A 19,847-nucleotide genomic window follows, 5' to 3' on the forward strand; every position below is an offset into this window, starting at 1 on the left:
GCAGCCACGGCTTCTAGCGAATCCATTTCCACCTGCAGATGAGCACAACCCCTGCTCGCGAGCTTCAACCCTTCACGGATGATATTGTTTCTTTAGCTATCTATCGATTGCCAACGTTTGTTTTTGGCAAGTTAATTCTTAAATTTGCATCAGTTTCACCTTCTATAACGTCCACCCCGAGTTCATCTGCACCTTTGGAGTAATGCTTAATTGTTTCGTATACATGTGTGTTTGTTTGTTTGCTACCCCTCGTAAGGGTGGGGTGCCCCTACTAACCCGAGGGGCTTAGGGCATGCTTAAATTGACTTCACAAGAGTGGTGAACAGATTTCAAACACCATGGCCTCGCTTAACCAAGATTCCATCACCCATCAATCGCTTTAATGCCCTGCTTAGTTACAAACCTGCACTACCAGGCTCGGCTAAGTGTTTCTTATACATCGATGTAGGGAAATCCAGACCAAAAAGGAAGGCTCCTCATCAAGTGAAGTTTTGTCCTCTTAAGCGATTGTTGCATGCTATACCATTGAAGAAGGCTCGGAAAAGTAAAAAGAAAAATAAGATGGCATGACTGCAAAGATTTTCTATATTATCGGTCGACATAGTGAGTTATCAAAAATTAGCTTTGGCATATGAAAATAGGTGAGTGAATCAACTGTGTTTGTTGTAACGTGAGCCTCATAGTTCTCGTGTTTTTGAAAGCGGCTCGTTAAGCTTTCCATTTCCATGCCAAAATATGAATGAAGTGGGTGGCCAAGATATTTATCTGATCATACTTCGCCTTCTTAAACGAAGTTTTGAGTTCAAATCTAATGAACTGAATCCGAAAAATATGTGTATATTTTGTGTTCACATTGGCTAGTGCGAAGGGGACCTTTTTGGAGGCATTATCCTGAAGGCGCTATGCAAAATCTATGATTAAGTCTCAGAATCTAGAGACCTTGTGCGTGCAAAATTTTTGTTACTGCTCTTCATGTGCTATAAAATGCACTTCTTTCTGTTATTTTATCAAATGTAGTGGTTTTTACAGTGGTGACAAGACCCTTCTTGTCTTTCTGCTGATTCATCATCCCACCATGATCGCCATCATTAAGCTTTGCCTTTCCCTTTTCCTATCCAGTCGGGGGCACCAATTCTATTTGTGCCATTTTCACTCAATTACCGGCCGAAAGAAACTTTTAAAATGATCAATTTTCTCGAGCCTATTTCAATGTAATATTGAATTTTAACCATATATTATATTGACTATTGAATTAGATAAATAACTTAAACTAAGAGACTGAAGACCGCATGGTTAGATTTATTGGTCAATTATGTGTCAACACTAGTGTTTGTAAAAACTTCAAATAAAATTATAAAGGGTAAAAGACTATTTATTACCCTCATGTTTCGTGGTTTTCAACATTTAGTACATCAAGTTTTTTTCGTCTCAGATTCATACTTAAAGTGTAAATTTTGAAATAGTCTCATACATCCGTTAATCAAACTGTTAAATCTGCTGTTAATTGTGACATGGCGCCCATGTGGCCAATGATTGGGCGCTACATGTCATCCACGTTTTTTTTTCTTCTTCTTCCTTCTTCTTCTTCTTCTTCCTCCGACTACAACTTTTTTTTTTCTTCCTCCTTCTTCCTTCCTCCTCCTTCCTTCCCCTTCTTCCTTCTTCTTCCTTCTCCTTCTCCTTCTTCTTCCTCCTTCTTCCTTCCTATTCTTCTTCTTCGTCTTCTTCTTCCGCCGAATCTGCCCAGATTCAGTTTTTTTTTTTTTCATTTTTTTTTCTTGTTTCTTCTTCTTCCTCCTTCTTCCTCCGACTGCAACTTTTTTTTTCTTCCTCCTTCTTCTCCTTCTTCCTTCCTCCTTCTTCCTTCCCCTTCTTCTCCTTCTTCCTTCTTCTTCCTTCTCCTTCTTCTTCAACTTCCTCAAAAAAAAAAAAATCCTTCATCTTCCTCAGATTCGGAGGAAGGAGAAGAAGGGGAAGGAAGAAAAAGAAGAAGGAGGAAAAAAAAAGTTGCAGTCGGAGGAAGAAGAAGAAGAAGAAGAAGGAAGAAGAAGGAGGAAGAAAGAGGAAGAAGAAAGAAAAAAAACTGAATTTGGGCAGATTCGGAGGAAGAAAAAGAAGAAGAGGAAGAAAGAAGAAGGAAGGAGAAGGAAAAAGGAGGAAGAAGGAGGAAGAAGGAGAAAAAAAAAACTTCCCCAGATTCGGAGGAAGAAGAAGAAGAAGGAGAAGGAGAAGGAGAAGGAAGAAGAAAGAAGAAAGGGAAGAAGGGGAAGGAAGAAGGAGGAAGGAAGAAAAAAAAAGTTGCAGTCGGAGGAAGAAAGAAGAAGAAGAAGGAGGAGGAAGAAGAAAGAATAAAAAAAACAAAAAACAAAAATGTGGATGACACGTGGCGTCCAGTCATTATCCACATGGGCACCACGTCACAATTAACGGCAGATTTAACAGTTTGACTAACGGATGTATGAGACTGTCCTAAAATTTACACTTTAGGTATGAATCTGAGACGAAAAAAACTTGATGTACTAAATGTTGAAAACCACGAAACATGAGGGTAGTAAACAGTCTTTTACCCAATTATAAATTTAGTAGAGTAAATTTCAGCTTTCAAATATTTGCTCAAAGAGTGTTGAGTGAACTTTTGGGGTTCAAATTCTTGTGTACTTATTTGTGTGTGGTGTCGATGTGGCATCTCTGACACATGTCTATAAAATTAATCCTTCTTAACCATGTTGTCATAAACTTAACATGTCTTAATCAATGATGGAGATCATAGAGAGGTCACACACAAAGTAGTGGAGAAAATTTGAACTCAACTGTTTGGGCTACAACCTACGAGATTAAATTTTCTGCATCCATTTTGGGTGTGGTCTCTCTGTGGTCCCAATCATTATCTGATACATATTAAGTATATGACAATAAAATTAAGAAAAAATAAGTTTATAAATACATGTCGGTCAACAATTAGAATCATAGAGAAATCACACCCATTTTGGGTTCAGAAGATTTAATCTCTACTTACAGGTACATCATGTTTTTTGGCAGGGCAATGATTGGCAAGTGGCAGCTCCTTTGTTGGATTTGGAGCTAACAAGATATTATTTTTTATGTATGATTTTCCGTAGTGTTTAACATAATTAATGGTTTAACCACGGCCGGCGGCCGGCCGACAAAAAATCAAGAGCGCCGTCCTAGAGTTTTGCCTCAAGAACCATATATATAGCCTTTGGTTAAAAGAAAAGGTGGGATAATTGGATTCTGATCATTCTAAATTATTTTTAATAATAATAGTAAGCATCTTCCATCATTCAGTAACATGAACAACCAAATGATTAGCATAATGACTAGTTATAAAATCTTGCCTTAATTATAAACAAGAAATGATGTGGTGAATGGCTTGTAAAGACTAAAGAGGATGTGTGGATGCAAATTTTCTCCTCCTCGATCTTGGACGATTTTGCACCTACAAAACAACTAGCACCTTAGGTTAAGGCCAAAAGCCTCACACGCCCACGATGAATGGGGGGAGCTTTGGCCGAAGAACCTCCAATGCCAAAGTTAGAATTTTAGAGAGAAATAGTGTTTAAAGTATTTGGGATTTTTTGCAAGAGGTTTGGAATGAGTGTTTGGTAAAAATTGGTGACTATTTATAGGACTAGGTTGGTCCACTTTTCCAAGAAAGTGGCCGGCCACTTTGTATGTTTTTTGGTGAGTTTGTGATGTAATTAGCCAATTTATTGGCTTAATTAAATATGAGAAAAATAAATGGGAAGTTACCAAATTGAATGACTAGCTTTATTTGGGTAATAAGGTGGAGAAAATCAGAAAAGGTATGGAGCAAAGGGAGGTGGCCGGTTTTGTCTACTAATTTGGGTCACTTTATTGACAATTAGGGGATTAATTGAGTTGATCCCCTAATTAATCAATTATTTATGATTTTAAGAGATGATTTTAGGAGATATGGGAAGAATATATTATTTAGATAATTAATTAACTAAATAATATATTAGAGAAATTAAGTTTTGGAAATAATTACCTAAAATGAGATAGTTTGGAATTGGTTACCTCTTTTGGAGCATTTTTTAATTGGTTGAGGATGATTACCCACTACTTGCGCGTAGGAATCCCGTTATACCTCAAGGGTATTTTTGTCTTCTTTTGTCCCAAAGTCCACGTGTCACTTTGTGATCGTTTTTGGCTCCACAAATGCCCCCACACATGTTGGGCTGCTCGCAAAAAAGGGCAACAGGTGTAGAGATTTTCTTGCTTTAGGAAACTTTGAATTTGTTTCCCTCTTTGATGTTGATTCTCTCTTCTAATAGGAAATTAGATCCTTCTAGGAAAGGGAAATAAATTTCTCTCAAGCCTATTTAAGTCCACCTTAAGTGGGTTATTAAATCAACTTTGGAGAGCGATTTATTCTATCCAACAAGAGAGAGAAAGTTAGAGGATATTTGTTCCCCCTCCTTTAGCAATCTTCTACATCTTACCCGTGCAAATGACCGTCTTCCGTTATTTCTTCGTTTTCTCCGTGCCGCACCGATGTAAGAAAAATTTAATTTTTCTTGCCTCTTCTTGGATAGTGCTATTGCAGGGCAGCCGTCGGGGTGGTGCGGCACGTCGGCTGGCAGGGGCCAGGAGTTGGCTCGACATGGACCGAAGAGATGTCGTGGCAGGGACCACTGCTTGGGCAGCTTGGCTTGGCTTGAGCCAAAGGCAGCTTGTGCTGCTGGGGTCGCAGATTGTGGCGTTGGGGCGCAGTGCTAGGCGAGCCGTATGGCTCATGTCCTTTGGGCTCTTGGACCTGACTCGGACCAGGCTGGCGATTGAGAGAAATGAGGAGATTGTGGGCCTCATGGGCTGCTGGAATGCTGGGTATGCAGGCCTCCTGCCTGCACAAGAGATGCTGGTTGAGAAAAAAATCGAAAACTTCCTTTGCTACTCGTGAGGATCCGTTTGCTGCCGAGAGGCTTGTGATTGGCATGACTTCTTCCAATGGAAAGAAAAATGAAGCTGCTAGATCTGAGCTTGTGGCGCCTTCCATGCCGAGAATGGCTAATACGTTTGTTGATAAGATTGCTCAGCGTAAAGGTTCTATCATGCCCCTAGTGCCGAAATTTGTACAAAGACGTCTGTTTGGAGCTAAGTCTGGTTCACCTCTGGAGAGGCTTACTATTATGAAAAGCGATAAGGTGGACTTTACTGCTAAAGTGGCGCCAATGCCCATTCCTTAGCTGCTGAGACAGATTCGCCTATTGGGAATAAGGAGACTGCTCGCGTAGGCAACTGTGAGAAATCCATTAAACCTGCTTCTTGGGAGGCTGCTGAGATCTATGTGCTTTTGAAACCAGATCTCTTGAAAACATGGATGCTTGTGCCAAGTTTGTTGATGGCGTCAGAAAGGTTGTTTGCCCAAGCTTGTTTGCGAAGCATACGACCCAATATAGAAGGACCGCTCTGCTTGCTATGATGCAAATATAGCAATGCTGCTAAGAAGATGGCAAATACTATGGCAGATTCTGAGCTCGTTGCTTTGAAGGGGTCTAATATTTCTGCCCCCACTTCTCTCAGATTCAAGATCTTAAGTTTGCAGTTTCTAAGCTTCGTTTCGCTGCTTATGCTAAGAAGGGAGTGGATGAGCTGCAGCGCGTCCGTGTTAGTTTGCTTAAGAAGAATGAGCAACTGAAGGGTGAGAAGGATGGGCTTGAGGTTTTAAGACCTTCTCTATTTCTCTAGAAGACTTGCTTGCTTTTACTTTTAAGGCTTCCATTGGTGAAGTAGTTGGAGAAGTTAGTGCCCAGGCTGGGGCAGCCGAGGGTGAAGCACCGGATGATGCCGCTGCTAAGAGCGTTACGACTGCTGAAGGTGTGGCGACCGAGTAGTCGTGGGATGTCCAAGCTGCTGTAGTGTAGTATTCTAGGTAGCTTTTAGGATTTTCTTTGTTTTTCCTTGTAGCTCTTGTTTTGCTTGAACTCCTTCGGCCTTTGCTAGTTATTTATAAACATGTTTTCCTTCGTTTTTCTTCATCTTCGCTTCTTTTGTTCATGCCCTAACCTTTAAACTTGATAGACCAGTGGCAGGCATGCTACTTTTTTATAAGCAGACAAGCTCGCGTAGCCTATGCAGCCGTAGGTATTGGTGTAGAACTTTGCAAAGTTGTTAGCCATAGGGTTGGCAGCCCGATGCCTTACTTACAGAAGCAGACAAGTCCGCGTAACCACTAGGCTGTTAACCTTGACTTTCTTCAATTTCGTAGGTTGCGTAGCAAGTATCATAACACTTTAGGACTTGGTGTAGGTTGTTCCGCGCTTGGCAGAGGTGAAGCTTATCGACTACGTAGCATGTCGGCAGTGGATAAAACTTCGTATATGCGCGCTAGCTTGTTTATCCTTTCACAAGAATGTGCGGTTGTATAAGTCTAGCGCTGCTTTACTGCTCGAAGGGCAAGCCGTAGGCAATCTTCCGGAATCCGTAAGCTACCTTAGTACACTCGGTAGCAGCTTTAGGGTTCCAGGGCAGCCGTCTATAGGGCGTACTGCGTAATGTGCCCCTTCCGTCTCTAGGGCCCGGTTCCCCGTGGATTAGGCCAAGAGACCCAAAATCCTTCAGTTAGCTAAGCCTTGAAAAAGACCATTGTGGCTACTTCTAGGAATCCCGGCGCAAGCCATCGCGCATCTAGTTACACTAGGGCAGCCAGGCTCATCCACGTTTGGATATTCGGAGTGTAAAGTTTATCCTCCCGTCTTGGAGAGCTAACTCATATGGGTGTCGGGGAATTGGTTTACCCTCTCGCACTGGAGAGCATGGTTGGTCCCTCGGGGGGAGCAATTCTTGCGATGAGTCCCTAAGAAGGGCGCAGTCTTCTTTTGAAGTGCATGAGTGATTAGTTGTTGTAAGCATGCAGCCGAGCCAAGTTGTGATTACTTCTAAATTCCTCATTGAAAAACGAATGAAACGAACGAGAACTTAGTTGTAAGGTAGGAATTGCATAACAACTGGATAGTCCTCAGCTTGTGAGGTGGTGCCCGTCGAGCTTTTTTAGTCTTCGAGCTTTGATGTAGTGGGAGGTCACACACGGTACTTCTTCAGATTGTAGGCGCTCCACTACTTTTCGATCATTTTATCATTTCATGATGGCGAGGGTGTAATGACTCTTACCGCCTACTCTGCTGATTTTGTATGAACCTTCTCTATGGGCAATGATGAAGGCTTTTCTTAGGACTATATCTCTGGGCTGGAATTGCTGCTGGTAAGCTGCGATGCGAGTGAAGTCTACTCGCACTTCTCCTCTGCCAGATTTAAGCTTGTGGCCATCTCATTTCGGTTGCTCGTCTTTTGGTGGTGCGATATGCCCATAGACATCTAGGGAGTTCATCTGGCCATTTTCTTTTCTTACTGGTGGGGGATTTCTTGTGACAGTCGAGGATCATCTTGGTGGATACTTTGGCCCGCCTATTGCCTTGAGAATATCTTGGCGTAGACATGTGCTGTTTGATGCCATATTTTTGGAAGAACTTCGCCAAATCTTTGCCCATAAATTGCGGGCCATTGTCGATGACGATGGATTAAAGGATGCCATATTGACAAATGATGTTCCTCCATATGAAACGCTCTATGTCCGTCTGAATCGTGGTCATCATGGGCTTTGCTTCTACCTATTTGGTGAAGTAGTCGGTTGCCACGATCGTCATGCCTTTGCCCCCAGTAGTCTGGCTGGTGATTAGCTGGGAATCGGAATAAATTGAAAGCTTTTCACCGCCAAGTCTTTTGTCATTGGAAGGCCTGCTAGTAGGGCTTCGTACTCTGCTTCGTTGTTAGATGCTTTGAAGCTTAGAGTGATCGCCTGCTCGAGCATTGAAACGTCTGGGGTGGCAAGAACCACGGCTGCTCACGAGCTTTTGTAGTTGGATGCGCCATCGTCATGCAAATGCCAGAAATCTCCATTGAGGGAGCAGGTGTGGCTAAAGTGTGCTCAGCTGCCTTCGGGGCGCCGTTGGGCCGTTCTGTTGCGTTGTCAAGGCTAGGCTTGAAGGTGCGGTAGGGAGCCGTGGAGTTGGGGCCATGTTACATGTAGCAAGAGATGCTCAACTTTCGGGGTATTAGGCCACTCTAGAGTTGAATCTTCTGGGGTGACGAGGACAAAACTTGCTTCTGAGTGTTCCTTCTAGTGTTCGTCTGCCATTGGCGTGTCTTTTGGGCCGAGTTGTTGTGTTCGTCAGAAAACTTTGCATCTGCTAGGGTCTATGCCTTTATCGTCGCAGGTTTGGATTCGGCGGAATAATGCGTCATGATGATGACTGCGTGCGTTTGAAGGTAAAACTTAAGCTTTTGGGTTACAACAACTATCGCCAAAGTTAGCTTTTGAATTTTTAATAGCATCGAGAAGAGCTTTTGAACTGTAAAATACAGGTAGTCGGGCCCCCAGCTCTTCTCGCATGATGGTAGAGCTTATTGCTACTTTAGATACCGTCAACATGCGAATAAGTCCTCCGTTGCTACTATGGAGGTGATGTCGGGTACTTCTTCAAGTTCTTGAATGTGCATTGGCGAGCCTCATCCCAGAGTGCATGCTTCTCTGCCAAAGCAAAAGAGTCTGCCAGAGTTAGATCTTCTTTCATGATCAATTTTCCGAATAGCGGGTGGTCTGCTGGAAGTCATTTTTGGAAGGCTGTTCTAGCTATCGAGTCGTTGCATCCGACTATTTTTGCCTTCTCTACTTTGAACCTCCTCACATAGTCGCGAAGCGACTCCTTTGGGTTCTTCTTGACGTCAAACAAATGGTCAGACTTCTTTTTGATCGAGCGATATGATGAATATTCTTTGGTGAAAACCAAAGAAAGTTCGTAGAAATTTTGGATGGATTGTGGCGGCAAGGTGTAGAAACAATCTTGCGCCTCCATTTGTAGGGTAGTGGCGAATATCTTGCACATGAGATCATCGTTGTTTCGATAAAGGATCATTGCGCTTCGATAGTGCTTTAAGCGTCTCTCCGAGTCTTCATCCCCTTTGAAAGATGTGAAATGTGGCATGCTGAAATCGCGTTGAGGCTCTGCCTGCTCGATCTCGTCCGTGAAGGGTGACTTGCTTATGTTGGTCATGTTCTGTTGTAGTGCCTCGTCGGTGACCTCGTTGCGTTGGAAATCATGTAATCGCTTGGTCAAAAGTCTCTCTACTTTTTCCTGAATTTGCCTTTGTTGGGGTAGCAGAGCTCTCGGCTGCCCCCAGCCATGACTTGCTGGTCTAGGCTGCTCTTCCATGTGTTTGGCTCGTCTATGTCGCGGATGCAGTGCATATGGTGCGTTCCTAGCAGGCGAACGAGTTCTTCGCAGGCTGCTGGTTGAACTTGAGTTGGATTGAGTGATTGCTTCTCTCCATCCGTCGGGCTGCCTACTCTGATGTGAGGTGGATGATGCTCCTTGCGGGCTTAGCCGCAAATGAACACTTCGCCTGGAAGGCTGCTCATGTTGACTATCGGAGTGTGACCCTAACCGTGAATGTATGCTCGTTTGTGGGCCTAGTCGAGAGTGCACGCTCCTCCACGCTTTAAGACGGGAGTATACGCTATCTCGGGGGCCCAATCAGGAGTGTATACTGCCTGAACGCTCCGTTCGTGGTTGGTCAAGTGGCTGCTTACCGGGACGCTGGTGGAGAGGTTCTTTGTATGCCCTTGTCCTACTTCGAAACATCTCGTCTGGGGCACGTTGCATCTCGGTGCGTTGCAAGAGCCGGTTCACCAAGGTCGTCTGTTGTGCGAGGACGTTTGTCAACTCTATGACCTGTCGTGACAAGTGTTGTTCTCCATTTGGGTTGGAATAGCTTGGAAGGAATGTGCCTCCTTGGGCAATGGAAGAGTGGTAGACTCCGGGCACGAGATTTGAGTTGGGAAATGTCAAATTCGCGAAAAAATGTGGTGAGAATGCCCCCGGCTCGATGGTAGGTCCGGATGGTTGAGATAGTCTTGGGTCGACTTGGGCTGCTTGGAAAACCACTGGAGCATGATGGGCCATGAGAGTGGGCTGCTCGATGGAAGCAGGCTGGACCACGGGAGTGGGCTGCTCGTCGGGAACAGGCTGGGTCACGAAAGCAGGCTGCTTGGCAGGAGCAGGCTGGGCCACGGGAGTGGGCTGCTCGACGGAAGCAGGCTGGGCCACGAGAGTGGGCTGCTTGTCGGGAGCAGGTTGGGTCACGAGAGCAGGCTGCTTGGCGGGAGCAGGCTGGGCCACGGGAGTGGGCTGCTCGTCGGGAGCAGGCTGGGTCACGACAGCAGGCTGGGCTGCGAGAACAAGTTGCTTGGCGGGAGCAAACTGGGCCACAGGAGTGGGCTGCTCGTCGGGAGCAGGCTGGACCACAGGAGTGGGCTGCTCGTCGGGAGCAGGCTGGGCCACGAAAGTAGGCTGCTCGTCGGGAGCAGGCTGGACCACTGGAGTAGGCTGCTCGTCGGGAGCAGGCTGGACCACGGGAGTGGGCTGCTCGTCGGGAGCAGGCTGCTCAGAGTGTGATGCACATAGGTGCGAGACTTGGGCTTGGCTTGGAAACGCGTTGAATTCACGTTGGGCTTAGAGTGACATGGCTTGGGCCATGGCTTTGGTGCCGTTAGCCTTGGATGGCATGGCTCGAGCCGTGGTGAAGGCACCATGGACCTCGCCACAGGTGGCTACCGAGGTAGCCACTGTGGTGGTTCCCATGGTGGAAACTCGTGGTGGTGGTGGTGCTCCACTTATTGTCGCATTTAGCCTCACAGATCTCCGCAATCCCATTTCTTGAACATTAGAATTTTCACTTGTGGAATTTTCTAAATTTCTAGCCATTATATTTTGCTTATACGTTTTATCAAAGAACCTTTGCAAGTAAAAAATTCTAATAATAAGAACGTATGAAAAATATTCAAATGGACTAGAAAATAAAGAAAAAACCTTTTTGTGCGAGAGTCTTCTACGAGTATGGATTTCAACTCTCAATGAAAGCACCAATTTGTGGATGCAAATTTTCTCCTCCTCGATCTTGGACGATTTTGCACCTACAAAACAACTAGCACATTAGGTTAAGGCCAAAAGCCTCACGCGCCCACGATGAATGGGGGGGGCTTTGGCCGAAGAACCTCCGATGCCAAAGTTAGAATTTTAGAGAGAAATAGTGTTTAGAGTATTTAGGATTTTTTGCAAGAGGTTTGGAATGAGTGTTTGGTAAAAATGGGTGACTATTTATAGGACTAGGTTGGTCCACTTTTCCAAGAAAGTGGCCGGCCACTTTGTATGTTTTTGGGTGAGTTTGTGATGTAATTAGCCAATTTATTGGCTTAATTAAATATGAGAAAAATAAATGGGAAGTTACCAAATTGAATGACTAGCTTTATTTGGGTAATAAGGTGGAGAAAATCAGAAAAGGTATGGAGCAAAGGGAGGTGGCCGGTTTTGTCTACTAATTTGGGTCACTTTATTGACAATTAGGGGATTAATTGAGTTGATCCCCTAATTAATCAATTATTTATGATTTTAAGGGATGATTTTAGGAGATATGAGAAGAATATATTATTTAGATAATTAATTAACTAAATAATATATTAGAGAAATTAAGTTTTGGAAATAATTACCTAAAATGAGATAGTTTGGAATTGGTTACCTCTTTTGGAGCATTTTTTAATTGGTTAATGATGATTACCCACTACTTGCGCGTAGGAATCCCGTTATACCTCAAGGGTATTTTTGTCTTCTTTTGTTCCAAAGTCCACGTGTCACTTTGTGATCGTTTTTTGCTCCACAGGATGGAAGTGGATTATGGAGCTGCTTGAGCCTTGACCATGCTCTAGCTTTTACTGTTATTGGGTCGGTGTCTTAAACTTTAGCTCCTTATAAAGGACTTGTTTAAGAAGTGTATAACTAAAAGCCCCAATTTAGAGATAGTCAAGAGCTTTTCTGGAACTGCTTCTGTGACAAGCACTTATGGTTATAAGAATTTCTTCTAAAAGTGCTATTAAGTTAGAGATGTGTCAAAAAATTCCAGTACTTTTTTCTAATTACTAAGTTTTTCTATCAAACAATGTCAGAAATGTTTTTTTTATTGTCTAAAACACTTTTATAGACTTGACAGAGTTTTTTTCCTAGTTAGATATATAAGTTTTGTTTTTGGACTTCACTCGCACGTTGACGAATGTATACATTACTAATTAGCAGGTTGAATAGATTAAACTTCTCTTTTCATTTTGAAAATATGAGGATGATTGAGATGACATTGATAAGTACTTATCAAACCCAATTTTATTCTTTGTTGATGGCGACTCTTCTGTGTATTGAGACACCACACATGATGATATAACTGATGATCACATTCCAATAGCCAATTAGGAAACTTGCATGTGCTGAATGAGCAATTTTTCGGTGTGTTCAGAAATTAAGTTAGAGATGTGTCAAAATATTCCAGTACTTTTTTCTAATTACTAAGTTTTTCTGTCAAACAATGTCAGAAATGTTTTTTTTATTGTCTAAAACACTTTTATAGACTTGAAAGTAGTGGCGGAGCCAAGATCTTACATCACGGGGGGCTTTCACAAATATGAAACTTTATTTTTTAATGCCTAAAATACGAGATAGATTGGTTGTATTTCGATTTATTTATCTCAACTCAGAAAAATATCATACCGCGCATCAACCATTAGGTTAATATGCAAGATAGAGGTAGATTATACCCATACGCATCAACCATATAGTCACATAATCCAACTAATATTTAAGAGCAGATGGACTAGAAGTTCAAGCCAATAAAGAAAAATATCAGCCAACGTTCTTAGAGTAAGTGATAAATCCTGATAATTAGATTCAATTACCGCGGTCAAAAACTTCGACCTAAATTAATCTCCTATGCCCAAAGATGAACGTGAAGTAATTAACAAGTTGAAGAAGCTACATCATTATAACTAGAATAAGAGAATCTCAAATCCATGAATTTCAAGATTGCAACTAAACTGATCAGAAATAAAAGGAGGTTATATTATATCTTATACATAGAAAAGGGAAAAAAAATTACAGAATAGGCCCATGATTACCTTGCCCTTTAGTGGCTCCGCCACTGCTTGAAAGAGGTTTTTTCCTATTTAGATATATAGGTTTTGTTTTTGGACTTCACTCGCACGTTGACGAATGTATACACTACTAATTAGCAGGTTGAATAGATTAAACTTCTCTTTTCATTTTGAAAATATGAGGATGATTGAGATGACATTGATAAGTACTTATCATGCCCAATTTTATTCTTTGTTGACGGCAACTCTTCTGTGTATTGAGACACCACACATGATATAACTGATGATCACGTTCCAATAGTCAATTAGGAAACTTGCATGTGCTGAATGAGCAATTTTTCGATGTGTTCAGAAATTATAATGTCATTATCTTACTTAGAGGGACATTTTAAGAAAAAAAAAATCTTCAATCGTATAATAACATAAACATACTATCCCGTATGCAGGATACATTAAAAATCTCTTGTGTTCCTCGATAGCCTCAAACAATATGATTGATTGATTTGCTAGGTATATTGGTTGGGCTTATGCCTATCTAAATCGGCAACTAATATCATGATTAAAGCGTACACTGCAAATAATTGATTTTTTTGGTCCAACACTACAAAGTTGTTCAAGACGTAATTTTATTTAGACCTCAGTTGATTTTCATCACGAAATATTTGAAACAAAACAATTATGGTGTTGATTCTTTAAGAGAATACCAGACCAAGAACAATGGATACAAAGAAAAAAAATTAATTAAATAATTAACCGCGTTGTGCTGCATGCCGGAATTTTTTGAGTTGTTCTTTCGAACCCACAAGCAATTACTGTTTATAATAAATGTTATTAAAATCTAAATTGAATAATTTTTTTACAGTAAATACACAAGAAAACTTGGCTACATTTTTTTTTTTTGAATAAAAGATGATATCATTAACAAAGGAAAATTACAAAATATCATGGATAAGGATATCCTGAATAACACTAGGAGGCTCCTCAACCCAAACTATGTTTGTCTCAACAGACAATGCAATCTTTGTTAAACAATGAGCAATACTATTATTATTCCTAGAAACGGAAATAAACATAGAAGCAGTAAAAGCCTCTGCAATATGTAGGACATCCCCCGGTAACAAACTTGAACCTTTAATGAAGAATTACGAGGTCAAATAGCTAGAGGGCTTAAATACGATTTTAACTGATCATGGTGCAATGTGAAAAAATTAAAATATGGTGGTTCATTTTGAAATTCACCGTAAATCTTGAGGGTGTAAAATAATGCAGTTAACCCTAAATTAAATTGACTAGCCAAACAGTTTATGAAGTCAATTACGAACTAATTTAACAAAACATAAAGTTGAGAGTTGTGGTCCTGTTTAATCAGCTCTTTTGTTTTTATCTGTTCTTTCTGAATGAAAGTGACTTTATTTTCATCTTTTCCAATCAGTTGTCACGTACTGTGTTATCCTGGAAAACTAAAGTGAAGCTTGAGCACGACCTTAATTATGTAAAAGCAAATTATAAATATGTAGATAACTAAAAGCTTCACCCTTGATTAATTAAAGTCTTAAAGTTCAACATTGTCATTAATTCTAACAATACAATGACCTATATTTACATGAACTAGTACTTCAAGCTAAATAGCGCTTAAAGAGCTGCATTCTGCATAATAACAATAATTAAAGTTCAAATCAAGAAGCCCAAATTTTGAGTAGCTACTTGCTAAATATCATCAGGACTTAGAGGTGGTCTTATGCTGCTAGCTAGATTACAGAATTAGATTCGATTGAAGAAAATGCATCGAGAAGGTTGAACCAACTATCGTCCTCCTCCTCATCTTCTTCCCCACTCATGTTGCTCCATTGAACATTAGGACTCTTCTCAATTTCATCATTCCTTGCAAACCGGCCTCTGATGCGCGGCCGGCTGTCTGCCAATGTCTTCCTACAAGCGTACTGAACACATAAATAATGCCAAGTTTTAGTGCTTCTTCATTAAGGAAAAGAAAAGGGAGAGAAGGAAATTAAAGGTTTGAGGTTCAAATGTAGTGATATTGTAATAAAGCGTAAGGTCCGTATACTTTTATTACTTATAAGTGAGTAGTACCCTTTTCTTAAGATATGAAGGATTCATCAGCAGAAGTGGTTAATTAATTAACCAAGACACATTTTGTGGCTACTTGGTCACTTTAGTTTCTTCAATTAAATGGGTTTCATGCTTTTGCATTTAGGCAATGTGTAAAATTAATTTCCAAGTAAAAGAACTTGATGATCTAAGCGTCAAAAAAAACCAAAATAAATATATCACTCTATCCTGGAAAAGTTTACAATTTCAAACAGACGTCCAAGAGTAAGACATAGAATGTTGAACGTCTGTTAATATAGGACCTGCATAGACATACAGATGGAATGAAAGTTGATATGTCGACAGGATCAAGAATTTATGAAATTGAAAATAAAATTGGCCAACAGAAAGATAAAGAGTTTGGAATGACGTTGATATAAGTATATAAATTTAGTGTAAACTATCATTGTATAAAAAATAATTTATTAACTTACTCTGTTGCATGACATGCCACCACATCTATACCTTGCTATTTTATTCATGTACAAAAAAAAAAACTCAAATAATATATACGTGATGAATTTCACAATTAATTACAATAGACACTCGTTTAACTACGTAGAAATGATTATTTCATAAGTTGTACGCACTCAAAAGTTTGAGTATATGGGGTGCCGCTTAACTCTTGCCCGTGGAGTTAATCTTTTCCATGCACAAATGATTCAACTAGTGTACATTTTAATTGTCATTTCATTCAGTTTTTTCAAACAACCACTCCATTAGTCCATTATAGAACTAGGCCAAGCTAGCTCCCAAAAACTTATATGTCAAAAATGCACTACCATATCCTTTTCACTATTTGAAATGAAATAGAAACAATGTAGGATGTGACAGACGCAGACCATGGAATCATACATAGTAGGCAAAGGGAGTAAAGTAGCCAAAATTTTACACGAGAGAAATCGTGGGCCAAAAAGCAACAAGAACTAGGCCACCATATACATAAATCTTAAAGTGGCACTAGCTAGTGGGTCGGGTGAAGCAGCAACTTAGAAGAAAGATATATAAGAGGGCAAAAGTTACTTGGTTTCCTCCCATTTAAGAAGATTTTTTTAGGGTAGTGGTATTCACACATCAATTTTTACCTTTTATATACTCTTAATTTTTTGCCATCAGATAACTGAATTGAAGAAGATTAAAAACAAAAAATAAACAAAGAGTATGTGAGAAATAAAAATAGATATGTGAGTAGACCACCCTCTTTTTAAGGACAAATACAGTTTGATATGAGTACAAAAACTGCTTTTTGTATAGTCTTTCTTAATAATCTTTTTAATAAATGTACCAGACATTGGCAGTTAAGAAGAAACGACAACTGTGTATTGTAATCTGTATAAAGTATCCATATACTATGAGGTGCAGAGCAGTGTTCAAATCAAAGCAAATAATTAAATAGTTAATTAATTGAAGTAGAGTGGTATTGCCTTAATGGTCTTGCTGAAGTTTCTTTGGTTGCGCTTGCTTCTATACCTCTCAATTCTCTCCTTCTTCTCCTCGGGACTATACCGACAGGCTTTGCTCATCCCTTCTATAATCATACTGGTCTCACTCGATAGCAGACTACTTTCTGATGATGTTCTATTATAACCACCATACTGCAATTGCTGCACTACTTGCACCCCATTACTGTTCTTGCTATTAATTGTCTGCATGCATCCACAATATTGTAACACAAATACACAAAATTATATTAATTCCAGTAAAACCCTAGCTACAACCCGACAACGTCGACAAGTGACACATGAGAGCAAAAATACAAAATATTCTCTTGTCACATTGTGTTAGCCCTAAACCCTCACGTTATTTGGGCAAGTCCCACCACCAACGCCCAAACGAACAAAGAGTAAATCACCTCGAATTATTGATCAAGTTAACTCTTATCTAAATGCACAGTTGCAGTAAGTAACATATAGAAGTAAATTTGGACAAATGAGCAATGATCATGTAAGTTTTTGGAATGGAACTGAGGAAATTATGTTAACTTTTGTCTATCAATGTAATAATAGTCTCGGAACATAAGTATTTTACGGTGTGGTATGAAACTATACGAACTCAATTTGCATGGAGATTAGTTTCTGTAAATGTGACGATTCAAAATGGCAGGTAAGAAATAACCGTGGGCATTTAAGTCATTAAAATCTAAGCAACTAAGTAAGAAACCAACTCTCCATATTAAATCGAACCTGCAAATCCAAGTCCCCAGTGCTATAAACCCGGCGGACATGGCCGGTTTCTGACTCCAGCAAGTCGGAGACCAACTTGTGGGTCCCGCAAGTCTTCTGCAGTGAATGGCTGCTGACGCTTCGCTGAATCAGGTTCGGGTCCGGTTCTCCGTAGCACTCGTAAGCCCCGTTGCTGATCGGCGAGGCTCCGTAGCTGCTGGAGCCGCTGCTACAGCTGTTGCTGAACTCGGCGGAGACAAGGTGGTCGTGATGATATGGCAACGGAAGAGCCGCATGCGAGCCGTGATGATACTGAAAATCGGGGGCGCGTGGGAATGCGGTGCTGTTGTGTCCGTACATTGGCGCGTGAGGTGTGTAGTAGGGTTTTGGGAAGCTTTTTGGAGTTTCTGTTCTAATGAGTGGAGCGAATACTGGAGAGTTTGGAGAGATGGATAGATTTACGGACGCGGATGGAAGGCTGGGACTTTGTGGGGGGTACTTAAAGGGAAGAAGGCAAGGGGGGTGGGAGTGAGGATCCTTTTCGCCGGATCCTCTTTATGAGGATTCCCAAGATCATTTAATTGCATCTGTTTATCGTAAATTGTACACTTAATTTTTGTCAGGTACTGTTTATATTCAATTTTAAATAAAAAAATTTACAATCATTTCTGACCGTATCATGTACAATGAACGAATGTGATTGAAGGATCCTCGTAATTCTCATAAATGGGATGATCCTCCTGGGTGGGGGCCATAGAGAACAGAGGAGATGACTGGAGAGACTGCATGGTGACGTGGATGATGATGTCATGCTTTTAGGGAAAGGGTTGACCTGGTTTTACTCCTGCTACTGTTAGGGTTTGGAGTTTGGGGTCTGGGACATGGAATGATGAGACTTTATCCTACCAGTACTCACAAAGCGTCCACGCATGACCTCTCACAACAATGTTGAATGGCCCCCTTTTAAGACTGGTTTTAGGTAGTAACCTCTCTTGTAGGTGCTATATATCTGCATTTTTTTTATCTTTCACATATATTTTTTAATTTTTAGTTAAATGAACTGAATAAAATTAAAAGACAAACAAGGTATGTGTAAAATAAAAGGTGTGTAAATAGCCAAAATGAGTGAAGAACATTGTCAAAATATAGAAAACGATTTATGGCTCTCCAAATACATGTCGTACTACCATCTTATATTGCCAAAATGAGTGAAGAACATTGTCAAAATATAGAAAACGATTTATGGCTCTCCAAATACATAATATTGGTAAATCCAATAGGCAATAGCATATATCCAACTGACGGTTTGCTTATATTTATCTTAATTGATTGAAGGACAATGAATATTCAAGGGCTAAAATCATCACTTCAGTAAATCACATTGGGGCCTAATTCTAGAGGGAGGAAGAGAGATAAGTACAAAGGAAGGGGAGTGTGTCCAACGATTTGTACAGTGTCCACAGAGCCATCCTTTGCATAACCTATGTTCGGGTTGGCAGGCTTTGATATTTTGTTTTTGGGTTGGCAATTTTTATATTTATTTTTGTTATTAGCACTTTAAAAAAATGTTAATTACTAGCACTTTAAAAATTCAAGTATTCATTTGTTTATTTCATTAAGATAAAGCATGCACAAGTCAATTACGGAAAATATAAGTAATCATGAACGAGATGAAGCATCAAGAATGGCCGGAATTATAATTATAATAGTGCGGCGGAATTGTTATAAAAATCCTAAAAATTTGGGGTTCCTTTTGGATTTCCTTCTTGATCAATAACAATTGCAACGTTGTCATCATATCGTATTATCAGACCGTTGTCATGTTTGAGTTCTTTACAAGTACGTACCAGGCAAATCCATTATATGTAAAATAAAAGATAAATACATAGAAATGTTTTTCATGACCTTATTGAGACCCAACCAGAAATTTTATTTATTTATTTTTTTTTTTTATGAAACGAGTTTAAAGCTTAAATTGATTGTTATGATTCACATGAAAACCCTAATAATATCATTATCTAGTGATCGAATCAACTAAGCATTTAACCACATTTGAATGTTCCTATAATTTCGTACTGCAGAAATTTCTAACTGCAACAAACCCTAGCTTTCAATATAAATGATGACACTTGCAGGTGTAGAAATCTTTATGATGTCTTGAGTTTAATCTTCTCTTCTCTAAGGTTCATTTTTGTATTATTGCTCACAATAGGACAAGCATCAATAATGAACGTATATATCCTGCAAAGAGAGACCATCCTCTTTTGTAGTGAAACTATGGAGTAGGATTCTCTCCCCTCATATTTCCATTCCCTTCCCTTCCCTTCCCTCTTCTCATGGTGTTCTTTTTGTCTTTCTCTCTCTAATAAAAAATCAATACAAGATGTTGACGTGACTTAATCGTAACCGTTTAAATAAAAGGGGAGAGAAAGGGAGAGAGATTAGAAGGGGAGACAATCCTCCTCCTGAAACTCTACTCCGCCTATTACGAAGGAAGTTGTCGATAAAAACGTCCTCTGCAATTTAGCGGAAGCAACTTTCCCAAAAAAGTCATCTTTAATGACTTA

The 19,847-nt window shown here is 40.3% G+C and overlaps 1 protein-coding gene across 1 annotated transcript; it reads right to left on the reverse strand.

The window, feature by feature from the left end:
• Positions 1-14,527: 14,527 nt before the first annotated feature.
• LOC103421700 (zinc finger protein CO3-like) lies at positions 14,528-17,946 on the reverse strand. The gene is made up of 3 exons (XM_008359741.4): positions 17,302-17,946; positions 16,543-16,764; positions 14,528-14,949 (listed from the first exon to the last, which is right to left on the reverse strand). Exons 1-3 carry the CDS (start codon positions 17,638-17,640, stop codon positions 14,758-14,760), a joined length of 753 nt encoding a protein of 250 aa, XP_008357963.1. The 5' UTR covers positions 17,641-17,946; the 3' UTR covers positions 14,528-14,757.
• Between the last annotated feature and the right edge of the window lie 1,901 nt (positions 17,947-19,847).

The sequence above is a fragment of the Malus domestica genome, chromosome 03, assembly GCF_042453785.1.
Source record: "Malus domestica chromosome 03, GDT2T_hap1".
NCBI classification, from domain to species: Eukaryota; Viridiplantae; Streptophyta; class Magnoliopsida; order Rosales; family Rosaceae; genus Malus; species Malus domestica.